Source organism: Grus americana, chromosome 6 (assembly GCF_028858705.1).
Source record: "Grus americana isolate bGruAme1 chromosome 6, bGruAme1.mat, whole genome shotgun sequence".
In the NCBI taxonomy this organism is placed as follows: domain Eukaryota; kingdom Metazoa; phylum Chordata; class Aves; order Gruiformes; family Gruidae; genus Grus; species Grus americana.
Window position 1 is genome coordinate 39,656,160 of NC_072857.1, and position 14,476 is coordinate 39,670,635.

The 14,476-nt window shown below is 43.4% G+C and overlaps 1 protein-coding gene across 10 annotated transcripts in view; it reads right to left on the reverse strand.

Annotated features, from left to right (window-relative positions):
* FN1 (fibronectin 1) overlaps window positions 1-14,476 on the reverse strand; it is a 54,920-nt gene that overhangs the window by 16,800 nt on the left and 23,644 nt on the right. For 5 of the 10 annotated variants that reach the window (XM_054829237.1, XM_054829241.1, XM_054829239.1 and 2 more), the window contains exons 19-30: window positions 13,776-14,048; window positions 10,238-10,504; window positions 8,587-8,681; window positions 8,046-8,214; window positions 7,655-7,741; window positions 7,169-7,360; window positions 4,578-4,850; window positions 3,346-3,528; window positions 2,278-2,367; window positions 1,457-1,726; window positions 947-1,063; window positions 347-511 (exon numbers count right to left, since the gene is read on the reverse strand). In XM_054829237.1, the coding sequence (XP_054685212.1) occupies window positions 347-511; window positions 947-1,063; window positions 1,457-1,726; window positions 2,278-2,367; window positions 3,346-3,528; window positions 4,578-4,850; window positions 7,169-7,360; window positions 7,655-7,741; window positions 8,046-8,214; window positions 8,587-8,681; window positions 10,238-10,504; window positions 13,776-14,048 (2,181 nt within the window). The remainder of the gene's footprint in view (window positions 1-346; window positions 512-946; window positions 1,064-1,456; window positions 1,727-2,277; window positions 2,368-3,345; window positions 3,529-4,577; window positions 4,851-7,168; window positions 7,361-7,654; window positions 7,742-8,045; window positions 8,215-8,586; window positions 8,682-10,237; window positions 10,505-13,775; window positions 14,049-14,476) is intronic. The other 5 variants (XM_054829245.1, XM_054829243.1, XM_054829244.1 and 2 more) reach the window with 1 other exon arrangement.

Here is a 14,476-nt window from a genome sequence, read left to right on the forward strand (position 1 = left end):
ATCACATAATATGACTGCACCAGAGTTAAGCCAACAGTGACCCCATGATATGAGCCCAACAGGATTTAAACTCTGCAATAAGCAGTCAAATATTGCTTGTATCCCCATCTGGACTCCACACGGTCTCCCTCCTCCAAAAGTCCAAGTCCACAATCCCCTTCTGTGTAATGTCATTATCATGCTTGGCCACCACGATACGCAGCTCCACTGAAAATGATGGGCTTACAACGTAGCCCATGACTTCTAAAAGAAGTCATGAACCAAGGATCAGTGATACAAATTTATGGGGATAAGCCATCTGGGTTTTTGTGAGGTTTTTTTTTTGTTTTGTTTAAACAGGTCTCACCTGTTTTGTAGGTGACAGTGACTGGCTTGCTACTGGCAGGGCTGTCTCCACGGCCAGTTACAGCATACACGGTGATGGTGTAGTCTACACCAGGTTTAAGGCCAGTGATGGTAGCAGTAGACATGGTGCCGGGAACTGTAAACTCCTGCACAGGGCTGCTTCCACCTAAAGAGGGTAGGGTGGAAAAAGAAATGTAATGGATCTCGAAATTGTACATTTAAAATCATTACAAAACCCCGGACAATCCTATATGCATCAAGTTGAAGACAGGACCCTGTTGATTTTGATGATTCTTGGGTAAAAGTCTTTTTCAGACCAACCCAAGGAAAAGGATGAAATACATACACAGAATCACCTCTAAAATAACTGGAGTGCTCCTGATGAACTTTCTTTTTGGTACACAAAAACTGACTTGCTCTCCTTTGTCAAATACAGATCTCTCTTATTTTTAATCTTCTCTACATATGCTATAAGAATCTCAGAGATATAGGAGTTTTTTGTCTGTTACAGTCAAAGTTGCCTTTGCTATTTGCTGTGGCTTTCTAATGGCCTCAGAATAGAGTTTCTCGTCTGTGACTGGCCATAGCAGCCTGCCCTCACCTGTTTCACCATAAGTGATCCGGTAGTATCTGACTGTCACTGCAGGAGCATCCCAGGAAATCACAAGGCTGGTTGGGCTGGTGGGGGTGACTTCCAGGTCCCTTGGAACATCAGACACTAGAAAAACAGAATTGAGAGAGTTTAAACACAGTTAAACATCAGCTACATATTCCACCTATCACACCACGCTCCTCTCCTACTCATCTGCCTTAGTTTTAGCCCAGTGCACACACCTCTACAAGTGATGTATCTGGTTAAAAACCATTCGGCATTGGACTAGATTTAAAAAAAAAAGTTCTGCTGACCCTAAAGACATCCAATCTGATCTGAAAGTAGCATGGGTCCTCCCACCTTTTTCTAAATCAGGCCCTACCTCAGCATCACAGGCACCTCCTCATGAGCAGAGTTTCACCAGCTGGTAGGGAAGATCTGGTTTAACAGCAACTACTTTGCTAGAGGACACCCAAAATCCTCGCAGTAACTTTTAGCCAGCGTTTTCTCAAGGTTTACCCGTTGTTTGTTGGCCAACCAAGGGCACGCTCTCCTCCCTGCCATTGATGGCGATGATGCTGACCACGTATTCAGTCCCTGGAAGCAGGTTGGTAAGGGTGATGGAGTTTCGTGAGGGGGGCACGCGGTCCTCCTTGGGCCTGCCACCACCATGCTCTGGGTGATGCCGGATTTTGTAGCCCGTAATGGTGGCACGAGGAGCAATCCAGTGGACGGTGAAAGAATTAGCAGTTATGTCCGAGAAGTCAAGGCCAGTGGGGGAATCAAGACCTGGGTATTTCAAAGAGACAAGAGACTGAGCTCAACTGAACTACTGGTCATGGTTCATTAAGCTCAGTACCACAACAGTGCCAAATCCTAAGCCAAATGATATTCAGCTGTGAAACTAAACACATATGTGTTTAAGATCAAAGCAAGATCAACAAGCACTGGAACATGACTGCAGGAAAAGAGTCTATGGCTCATGGAGACAACACAGCATAAAACAACACACACAAGCAGCAAACTCCGTTACACAGTTACAAAACAAGACTCAGTGATGGGTATGATAGGCTCTGCCTAGGCTTGTTCTCAGACACTGTTGGTATATTCACACCAGGGTCTACAGTGCTCTAAAACCAACAGAAGTTCTGGCTCTCAGACATAATGAGATGTGAGATTCCCTAGTGTTTCCCAAGATGTGCATCTGCACTGCAATTTGGTATCTATCTGATGACTCATCAACGAGGTGACAATACACAAGAAAGAGCAACAAAGTCCCATTAATGAATCTTAATGGATGGCATTAATCACACACAGTGTCTTAGGCTGCATCTAAGTACCTGTTTTTTGGATTCCAGACAAAGGTGCACTCTCATGTTGCTCAGAAACACTGTAGACTCTCACCAGATATTCAGTACCAGGGAGCAGATCTGTGGAGTTTAAATACAGATTTAGACATATTTCTTTACTAATAGCTACAAGTCACTCAACCTACACAATTTTAACTGTGTTTCTTAAGGGAGTTAATCAGGTTCTGCTTGATGGAAGATCTGAGCCTCCCAGACAGTCAAAAATGTAAATCAGTTCTTTTTGTGGCATTACGGTTGATTGCAATGTTTTAGCCTGAAGGAGCATGGTATTCTGTATCATTGCTTAATTAGTTTGTGGAGACTGGCTAGAAGCAATTAGTTTTCTACAAGGTCCCTTCTAGTTATCTAGTAGTTTAGTTATGCGCCATGTCACAGCTTTAGCTGATATAAACTGGAATAGGGCCAAGAATTTCCAACACAGCTATTCTAACTCAGATGAGCTCCGGGTCTGGTTCCTTGTTCTGAAAGTGGGTATTGTCTCTCATTCAACCAACCTGATTCTAGGACGGGTAAAAAACTTCAAATATAACACAGCTTTTGCACCAGCAAAAATTAACGTCAGCTTTTTGAAAATGCCCACGTTTTGTTGCCATGTCCTGTAAGGTTCCGAACAGTATTTATTTTCTGGTGCTGAGCATACAAAGCCAAAGGAGCAATGACCTTTTGCATATTCTGATCCTCTCGCTGAACCTCTGCACTGCAAGTCCTTGACATTTTTGGCAAACCAAGTGAGTAATACGTATTTACTCTTAATACCTAACCAGGCTGCAAATCAAAGCAATTGCCCCATAGTCTGATTCATCGCTGTCCTTGGATTGATGGGAAAAACTTTCCTGTGGTTTGGCTTTAACTTGGATAAAGCAAGTGGCCAAATCCCATTTAGTGCGAGCTTGTGTGAGGCTACTTCGACATCAGATTAGATCAGCTGAGAATTTGGCCGGTAACACTTAAGAGTAAGCAATTTCTCTTTTGCCTCATCTTATGTCACATATAAGGGGCCTCTTATATTTGTTTGACTTTTGTAGGTAACCCACTTACTTGTTAAGATCACCACGTTGTCTGAGGGTGAAATTGTCAGCTCTGCAACGTCTTCCTCCTTCTTCACAGGTGAGTAGCGCACCAAGAAACTGCTCAGCACGATGGAAGTTGGTGCGGTCCAAGTCACTCTCATAGTATCAGGCCCCACATTAGTGAAGCGGAGATCAGTGGGAGGAGGCACAGCTACATAGCAAAGAACAAACATATCTTAGTTCTCTGATTCATAAAAGTTGATCAAGAGGTATGTTCAGGGAACCACCAGAGAAAGTATCTCATGCATAACAGACTACTATGTCAGACCCATGCAAACAGACTTCTAAACTACATTCAGTTCTACTACAGTTAAGAGAAAAATATGTCTGTACTACTGTCAGGCTCCTTTAACCTCTTGGCAATTCCTGATACCTTAAATATACCCTGTGGGGCTAATTTGAAAACAACGTAGCAAGTTTTAGTAACGTGCTTCTTGCAGCTGGATTTTGTATTACAGATGCAGAGCCAAGAGATGTTTAAAGTTGCCATACAGCAGCTTACAGATGGAAAAGTAATCTCATCTAGAATTCATACATGCACACACAGGAGAGGAGAGGGTATATCACTAATTTCCTATAACTCTACTTCTACTCGTGTCGAAGGATTTACAGCCTCAGGATTTTCAAACACAGTAAGATTTCATGCAAGAACCAGTTTTCAGCTCGCCTTCTGCTCATGCACTATAGAGACCCTTGACGGTGTGGCATGGCTGTCAATGGCATGTACTCAGGGAGTGGTGTTTCATCGGCATCCTTTGGGGCATTGTGGAAAGAGTGGGGCCACCACTGACATGGACTGCTGGAAGCTCAAATAGCTATCAAGACTGGAGGGTGCCTGCTGAACTGCTCCGCCCTTTGGCACTCTTACTTTGGGGAATCACAGTTTAAAAGTCTGGTGAATATACAGCTCATGTTTCAGGGTCTTGATTCAAACTGGATCCTGGAAAGCTCAATAGCAGAAGGTGAATGAGCCTGGCAAATCTGCAGCCATTCATAGCATTAAAATGCCTCAAATTAGAAAACTGAGCAGCGCATATCCATCCCCAGCTGCCACTTAGAAAAAGGAGCGAGCTGGGTCTGTCTGGCTTCCCTCCAACGAGTGGCTCGATTCCTCTTTGGACAAAGCCCCGTCATCCCGACAGCCAGTGACAGCATGAAACACCGTCCATGTCACAAAACACAGAAGTTTTCAAAATTCACCCGTTTGCTGTGTCAGAGTGGTAGGGGCGCTCTCTCCGCCATTAATGAGTGTGATTACACTGATGTCGTAATCAATGCCCGGCTCCAAGCCTGTGACTGTGTAGTATCCTACTGAGGAGTCCACAAAATCTTCAAAAATAGGGACACTTTCTCCTGCCGCAACTACTGTGATGCGGTAACCAATAATGGTGGAGGCATTTAACGGGGTCCACCTCAGGCCGATGCTTGAATCGGTTATGTCAACAAAGCTTAGGTCAGTGAGTTGGGGCACCTCTAATGAGTTAAAGAGCAAACGGGAAAGGCAAAGACATACAGAGGCAAAAGAAAGACAAGGGAGAAAAAAGCAGTGTTCATCACTATTAACATTGACAGAATTTTAGAAGCAATTGCGGTGATATGCAGAATTTCTCTTGGGGTTTGGGGGAAAAGGAGGTTTTTTGGAGGTTTGGGGTTTTTTTTTGGTTGGTTGGTTTTTTCCTCCTTTTTCTTTTTATATCGTACCCTTCAATGCAGTCTCCAGCTGCCTCCCCAGCCAGACAGAAGCTGAAACCCCGACCCCTGAGACAATGCACTTCCACTTTAGACATACAATCTTCAAGAAGGCCTACAAGAGGCACTTAAATTGCAACAAATTTACTTTGAGCAATGATAGGCCATAAAGACCCATCGTTTTCTGATGAAAATAGAAACAGAAAAAACATACCTGATTTTTTTTTTGTGGGTAGAAAACAAGAGATCAAAGTCTAGTAATGTATAACTGAAACAAGTAATCTGAAATAATAGTTGATTGACCTTCTAGACGTTTTGTCTTGTTCAAATGGTAAGTCTATCTTTTATCATTGGGATCATCAAAATATCAACTCATTTAAGGGGCTAAATAAGCCTACACCCTCAGCTGGTGAGAACTACCACAAAGCTTCAGGTTGGATCATCCACTATCCGAACTATTTGCAATGGACTTGGAAAAAAGGTCTCAAATCCCTGTAACAGCTTGAGGATCTGGCCCAGAATTCCTCAAGTTCTACTTACCACTAACTGCTGCAATATACGTGCTAAAAACAGATGATACGAAACAGTGAGCAATAAAACACTTCCTTGGAAAGATGGCAAATGGTTACAAATGACCTTTAGAGGATAAGTATTCTGTAAGAGCGACAACATCCCCATATTCAGAGGTTATGCCCAGCACATGATGTGGCCAAGAGGCTGACTTGATTTGTTGGCTAAATTGGCCAAAAATCTCAGAACTGAACCACTGAATAAAGATCATCTTGTAGCTATTGCTTAAGCTTCTGTATGGCAAACAAGAACTGCTGTAACTGTTTTCCCTATGGATATTATTCCTTTAGCAAAGGTATTCTTTTCCTGTATGTTAGGACCAACAGAATTGGGAAAGGGGTGGGGCATGTTAGATGCATCTTTAATTGACATGGCCAAACCCTCAGCTGCTCAAGTCAATAGATTGGTATTGATTTAAGCCACAAGATTTGGCTGCGTAACTTTAGCAGGGTGATCCTGAAATCAGTGGGAGCTAATGAATGGCTCTTCCTCACTCAGGATCAGACACCAGTGGGTGAGTCAAAGATGCAGGACCTGGTATCCATTCTGTTGGATCATTACAAGTTAGCTTGAAAAGGAATTATGGGACAGTAGTATTGCAAAAGACCGGTTTTAATAATAGTGGTTATATTCTACTTTAATGTCCTCCTAGGAAAAGACTTATTTTACAGAATAGATGCAAAAAAATGCCAGTTTTCTGTAAAATCATCGTTTATCCACATGGAATGCATGTACCATATCACCTTTAAAGAGTGCTAAAAGCCAGAGACATACATTCTTAGCTTTCCCCCACCAGAAGATGGTAAAGGGCTAAAGCTATTACTGCTTTAATTATGCAGTGTCACAGTATTAGTTCACTCCCAGGGAGCATACAGCACTTCAGTGAAGCATGGAAAAATTAAAGCAGTGTTATAAGAGCAAGCAAACACAGTAGCTGGCATCATTTCAGGGCTGAGCAGAAACAAAACCAAACAAACAAAGCCCTCACAAAGGAAAATGAAATGAAACCATTTGGGGAGATGCATAATTATTTTGCTACTGTGGCTACGAAGGTAGTTTCTGCAGTCATTGCAGCATGTAATGTGAGGTGGCACACACCACTTTGTGTCCCTGAAGTGCTACAGTGATGGACCTTTCCATCTTGGCCTTCCTCTCCATTGTGCTGAAGGGATCTTCTGCCACTATTGCTGCCAAAATTTCTCCTGTGCTCGCTTCTCACTCTCTTCACCTACTTCCCATCCCCACCAGCTGTGCTCCAGATGCTGGGGCACTGCAGGGCCAAGTTAGATCTCTGTTGCTCTTCTGCTCAGTGTACTCTCTTTACCACCACCCTGTTGACAGACAATGTAGGCTGCCCGTGCAGAGAAGTACATGGGTATAAAAACTGCTCTGTCACATGCTGGCACATGGCTATTCTGCTTCTAAGCCTAAGCCCTCTGCCATCAGACTAATAGGAGTTCTGCAGTGCGGAGCTCTCAGGCTCAGCAATTTGACTCTTAAGTAGCTAAAACTGCTGCTCATCCTTCTGTTACCTTGTGTGATGGTTTCAGAGATGGGGATACTCTCCTGGTCATCCTTGACTGAATAAACGCTGACGTTGTACTCCACACCAGGGTTTAGGTTTTCAAAGGTGCAGGTGGTCTGATCTGCACCTACTACTTCCTCCAAGGTAGAGCCCTGCTGCCCATTGGTAGGAGCGGTGGTCACTCGGTATCCACTGATGCCTGAAATACAGATAAACCAGTATACAGTAATCTCATGCTGTATTGACTTACATCAGGCCCCAGCATAAACAACCAAAGCAAACACATTACATTTTACAAGTGATTTTGCCCCCCTGAGCCCAGCAGGCAAAAGGCTGCTTTGTCAAGCACTACAAAACAAAATTTCCAGGAGGTCGCCATGCCCCTCTCACAGCACAGTTTCAGTTCCCTTTGAGACCTTACCAAACTGAAAATCTCATGACACGTCAAGAAAAGATACATTGGTTTGAGCATAGTGTGAGGTCACGTAGTTACCTGGAGTTGTGCTTCTATCCCAAGAGACTACCAGGATCCCAGTATCAGGATTGGGCTCCAGGCGCAGGTTGGTTGGTGGAGACAATGCTGCAAGCGTTCAGACAAATGGGTCATTTATGGAACCAAGAATCATGCTAGCTCCCTCAGCACCCCTCCTCCCCAGATTGTACCCTCACCCTTCAGAATTAGCTAAAAAAATATTCTCCTGAAGTTGTGACCTGCATTGCATGAACTAGTGCTACTGTCAGCTATTTCAAGAAGAAAGACACCTTCCAGACCATGACAGGAGGAAAAGACTAGGATTGACTCCCAGAAGACAGCCATTCATCTGGGGAGCACAGGAGAAGCAAGCGAAAAAAGGAATAATTGTGGAAAAGCGAATGTGTCATACGTGTAGTCACTCTCCTGACGATCGGAGTCTCTCTCTCCTGGCCGTCCATCAGGACTGTGAGGCTGTAGGTGTATTCCACTCCAGGGGTCAGGCCAGATATCACGATGCTGCCAGAATCAGAGATGACCTCCCGAGGAGCTTCTCCACCTTGGCTTGGACGCACACCCAGCTGCAAAGAGGCAGCAAAATTTGCTTTTCAGTCTCAAATACTCCTATCCCAGCTAACTATCAGCATCCTGACTTATCATCCAACATGAGTTTCATGGGCCTGTATGCTCCACACCAACTGTTAATCCTGTAACCTGTGTTGTAGATGTCCCACTGATGAACTTGACCTGAAGCCCAGAGGATGTGCTTGCACTGACCCCTGTGACCTAGACCTGCCCCCTGTAAGCAGCATGCCTTTTGCGCCTTTTGCACCTCTTTCCTTTTTGTGCTACTATCTTCACTGCGGTCCATAGTAATGGACCAGCTTTAATTTGTCCTCCCTATCACAATGAAGCAAGGTGAAAAAGAAACACGGGACTTCAGTATCTCCTACCTTGAAACCAATCCTTGGGGCAGGTGTCCAGGTGATGACAATAGAAGTCTCAGTCACTTCTGTGTTAAAAGGAGGAACGGAGCCAACAGGCTGATCTGTGAAGTGAATTGACAGAGTTGAAGTCTAGCTGCTGTGATGGCACTGAACAGTTAGAAAACCTGACCTATAGCAGTTCAAATAGCAAAAGGTATGTAATAAGCGCTGAACTATGCTACTTTTCAAAATTCAGTGATTTGGAAGGATCTGACAGACAACCTCTGTCTGCTGCTGGGCTTGATAGACACAGTATGCAAAAGTGGTCTAACCATAGCCAGTGTTTTTGTTGTTCCCGAAGAAAATGAAAATATTGAACTGGGCCTGGTAAGTCCTCCATGCATCCAACCCCAAGAATTTGGGGAATATTGTTTTTGGCATGATACCTAAAGTGTTCCTCAAAAAGCAGCTTTTTTTTCCTTCACCCACCATATGCCATTCAATCAGTAGAACACTACACCCTCATCTGTCATCCAGCTGTCCCAGTTAGGACCATCTCATCCCTCACCAACATCTTCAACTCCTTTGAAGTCAGCAGTGTTAGAAAGAGCTCACAGTCAGTCTGAGGAATCTGTGGTCTCATTGATATCCATCAGGAGCATCACACAGAAGCTAAAGCTTTTGTGTACCCCAGAATCAGTCCACTGAGTTTAATCTGAATTGACCTCGTTACTAATGAAGAGACTTGGTTTATTAATCTATAGTCTTAAACTGGACTGGTATCATTCAGATAAGCCAGAATTTGAAGGCAATGTTCATCTAATATATCCCGTCATATCCTAATTCAGAACTATTTATAAATAAGGCTGTCTGTCAGCAAAAAAGCACCTTGCCAAGGTCAACAGTGTTACTCTGATTAAAAGTTTGAACCCTTATTTTAATTTCACATTGTTCTAAAAGAAACCACATTCTCTTTTGAAAAGAGGATGTGGTTCTGGGCTTGGATGGCTTTGAGTTTTGTTACTTTATACGACTGCTTCATCATTATTTAAACAGTGAATCTATCTGTTCTTTCTAGAAGTATGTGTGGGTTCTGACAGAATTCCCTTTCCTCCCCAAATTTGCTTACTATTTCTTCCAAGCCAGCAGCACAAGTACAGATGACTGAAATTAAAATAAAAAAAAAAAAAAAAGATAGAATGCAATGTTTGTGTCAGTTTCTGTAACTGCAGCTGAGCTGCCTTAGATGGTATGGTTGGGCTTGAGAAATGACTGCCTTCAGCTTTATACAAATGACAGACTAATTATTTGTTGCCCATTTTAAGGGAGCTGTTTGCTTTCCTTGATTTGTCATGCCAAAACCAAACAACTGGAAAGATCAAGTAAAATTAAATTTCTTTTTCATTCAGTTAAACAAAACCTGAGGTACCAGTACTAAGTTTTTAATCATCAAAAAGCTGAAATATATTTTACTAAAAACTTTTTGATGCAAATAACTCTCTTTTTTCCTGCCAAGTAGTTCAGGAAGAAGAACAAGGAATATTTCCCAAGCAATTCTGCTGGAATGCTACTTCAAAAGGCTGCTTCTGTAATCCAATTCACAATAGCCACTTTCAGCACAAGTTTTGAAGAAAGGCCAGGGCATTAGGGAAGAGGAATATGTGCCTATTATACTTACAAGTTGTGAAGACTCCAGTCTCTCTGGTGCTTTGCAAGTCATCTTTAACTGCCACAAGGTACACAGTGTACTCAGTGCCAGGTTGCAAGTTCCTGAGAAGGTACTTGGTGGCAGAAGGTCCCACATTGTAGGTCCTTGGTTGACCTCCTCTTGTGGGACCTGCAGTCAGCCGGTATCCTGTGATCACGGCACGGGGCCGCGTCCACAACACTAACACTGAATGCTCCGTGGTATTGAGAAATCTCAGGTTGGTGGGGGCATCGAGCTCTGAGGAAGAAAAAACATAACATGCATTGATTTTCCAGCTGAATCTCTACTTCACCCCTGCTTCCAAAGCATGTCCATTACCATGCAAAAAAGACGGGTGTACAATGACAGTGTTGAACCTGCATTTCTGACTTAGAGTATGAGCAAAACAGTAGGGAAGAAAGAAGGGGGGACTGTGAGAAAGCTGGAAATGAAAGCGAAATAACTATATCCGTGCCTCAGTGCCATCTGGTAATATGCGGGGCCAGGCAGACCTGCGCACTCTGGGCTGCACTGATTTGGGTTGCTGCCATACGTGCCCATTCCATGGGGAAGCCAGGCTAACGGCTGAGGCAAGACAGATGAATGAACCCAACCGCACTCAGGAATTTCAATAGTTTCTCATGAATGCTGAGCATTTTTTAAAAATCAGCTCAGTTTAGACTTGTCAGCCTAAGCACGGAAACCTAATTTTAGCCCTTTTTCATTAAAAAAGATTTATTCTTTTAAATCTTTGCCCAGTCCTTTTGCCCAGTCCCTTTGCCCTTTCAAAATCCCTTCCCAAAACAAAACACCCCCACTTTGTCATTTTAATGTAAAAACAAATAACAGTCAGCGACTTTCTGCAGAAAACCAGTTCCTAGATCTACTTAAAAATAATCACACCGTGGAACTGACTACACAACAATTCTAAGCATGCTCATCTCTCCCATGGGACTCATACGACAGCTCATCAGGCTTCCTCCCCTTTTTATCACTGCCTCTGGGAAGCTGCTGAAACTGATAACCCAGAAAATTACACAAATAAGAGAGTGAAGCAGCACAGCTTCTTCAGCACTGCACTGGAGTCCAGTGAATGGTGGAGATGTCACTACCTTTGGCTGAGAAGAGATGAGGCTCGGGGGGGAAAGACACTTAAGCAATTTGGCCCCCTCAGCAAGCAGGGTAGCACTGGCTGCAGTGAATAGTTTACAGCGTCTACATGGCAACTTTCCCCAGCTTTTCTAGGCCTCAATTATACATTGAAATTAAGTGCAGTGAGGAGAGGTTCCATCAATGCTCTTTTTTGATGGCAAATGCTTTTTTCTCCCCTGAGTAAATAACATTTTTGTGATAAGGTTAATGATTTCATCACTCCCCCAGTGATTCAGTGGGAAGCAGTTTTTGCCTTTTTGTTTTCTCCCCAATTGTTTTCTCCCTTTTTGAGGAGGTAGGGAAAAGGAAGCAAAGACTTCCTTCTTCGATCACTTCCAAAGATGGGGGAGATCTAAAAGACAAAGGATGAGTGTGACCCTCCTTAGGCCCATGTCCAATCCACCAGCTGAGAGTCAGCTTTATCTCTTCTTGGTACTTAGATCTGTCCTAAGTCCCATCTGACAAGGATTGTATCTTCCTCCGATTTGTAGCCTACAGTCAGTTCTTTCCTGCACAATTTAATTTGCCAGCTCTATTAGGCTCTTATCACTTCCTTTCCCCATAGTAAAGGAAAAAGGGGAAGATTAAAAAGCCACACACGCACTCAGGGTTTATTTGTAGACTGCTTTTTTAACAGAAGGCCAAAGAGAGAATCACATTTACACCGTGGGAGGAGACTTTTGCTGCAGGGTTTTCCTTGGGAACTCTGAATGATTTCTGTTTCCCAGGACTTTCGACTACAGGATGCAATTTATGTGAATACTTTCTGAAATGTGGTTTAGGCAAAGCAGTTAAGCGGATGATCACAGCCTATGGAAAATGATTCCAGACATTTGTAACTAGCCCTGTGCTGTCTGAATCAAATGTCTATGCTCCGATGTGCACCTCTGTGTGTGGACTCTCCGAGGGGCTCTACACCTAGCCAAGGCTTCTGAAAACAACCACAAAAAATTACAGATCTAACCGGGAACTGAGCTCTTCTTGTTCTAAATGCTTCCAAGGGAGTTCAGATTTCTAAGTCTCATCCTTGCTTTTGAAAGCCTCATTTGAAAGTGGAGGGAGGGTGTTCATACCATCTGTGTTACACTCAAATCAGATACCTATGTCAAAGGACAAACATAAGGATCCCATTCTCCCTGCACAGTCAAGGGAGATGGGAAAAGGGAGAGGCGCTATTCATGGCTCCTAACTTTATGGATGTAAATAAATACTATTTTCTCAAACAGCATGGGTACATCCACAGATTACCCCATTTCCTTTCCTTCCCTCTCATCTTGATAAGAGTTGGGCTGGATTCTCAAAAGTTGCTCTCATTTATAAAAAAGTATCAGAAGAGCAGCAGATGTGCACAGCTGAATTTTGGTCCTTTGAATAATGTGACCCAGTCAAAGAACATCACAAACACCAAGTCACCCTTCTATTCCCAAATAAACAGGATCTGTTCAAATGAACCACATCCCAGGTTCTGTCTGATCTGCTTCTCTTGGATCAAAAAAAGGAGATAACTACCTGAAGCCCTGCTAAACTCCTCTTCCACCTGAAAGCCTACATCTTGCCCAGCCACTGCTCCTCTCTTCTCTGCACTTCTGCAAAACGAAAAGCAATGCCTGACAGACTGTGTACTTTGCTTGTCACCTTGCCTCACACTGGGACGTGCTGCACTGCCACTAGATCATTAGCAAGTAGGTTCTGAGAGATCCTGTAGAACCCTTCCTGAAAAATATATGCTCCCCATCGCCCTCGTCAAGAGTCCACTGACGTTGCTGCAAACACGTTCCCCTGGTTTCACTGGAATGAGAGTGAAATTTCTGGGGTGGTGAGAAAATTTCTGGGGTGGTGGCCTGTGGAAAGCCAGGCCTGACCTGGCAAAGCTGAAATGCAGTCCTCTAATGACAAGGCCTGTCCTTACATGTGCATGTAGAACTCCTACTGCTGACAGTGGAGCCAAATAGGTATGTAGCTGTCAGAAAGGAGATAGGGATTTTCAGAGCAATCTCAGCAAGGCTCCTAAGTCATGCAGAAATCTGCCCTAAGGTATCCTCAAAGAAAAAATATCTCAGGCTGCGATCTGTGCTGTAAAAGAACTGCAGGGCCCATCAATTCTCAGTCAGTAATAAAAAAGTTGAATTCCAGCCATACGAAATTGTTTTAAAGTGCCATGAGAATTAAACTCCCATTGGAAAGCCCTGGAGGAGGATAAATCTGCTGAAGAGATCATTGTTCGAGTGAATGAATTCCCAGCCCTGTCATCCTAGTTATGGGATACCTCCTGGGCTATAACTGTTGCACTTTAAGTGCTCTGTTTATATATTTCTCTAAGCGACAGAGAAATATGCACTTCAAAAGGTTGAAAAAAGCATGAAGAAAAGACACTTACTTGTGGTTTGCTCCCCAGTCAAAGGTTTGCTCTCCCTGCCATGGCTCACAGCAAAGATCTTAAAGAGATAAGTTGTTCCTGGGAGCAGGTCAACAACTTCAGCGAAAGAACTCCTGGTGATAGGCAGTCTCTGGCCGTGTTGGCCAGGGCGGTTGACAGGGATCACTTCCACTCGATAGCCAGACACTTGGCTCTGTGGCGGGGTCCACATGATGGTGATCTTGATATCAGAAACCTCCACAAACTGCAGATCTTTGGGTGAAGGAACTTCATCTGAAAGCAGAGTGACAGAACAGTGTTAAAGGGAGTCCTTAGCAATCAGCAGGAGAAGCTATAGGTTTACGTGGAAGAAAAAGGTGAATTTTGATTGAACAGCAGATAGCTCAAGAATATTTACCAAATTAAAAATGTCATGGTAACCTTACCTTACACACATATTCCCAGACAGTATTTAAGCAGACTACGATTCAAAATGTCACTACACAGTTTTAAGTATTTTATGCCTTCAGTCATAGAAGGTATCTTGCTGTCACAAGCAAGACCAGATGTAATATGCTACAGAACTTCAAGTATATGCACGACCAAAAGCTTGGAGTGGGGGGAAATATTCCAGGGGTTGAAAACAGGAACCTCCTTTTAAAATTAAAAGAGAGGGTTTTCAAAACCCATGGCATGTTCTGAATGTCTATAATTAACTTAAA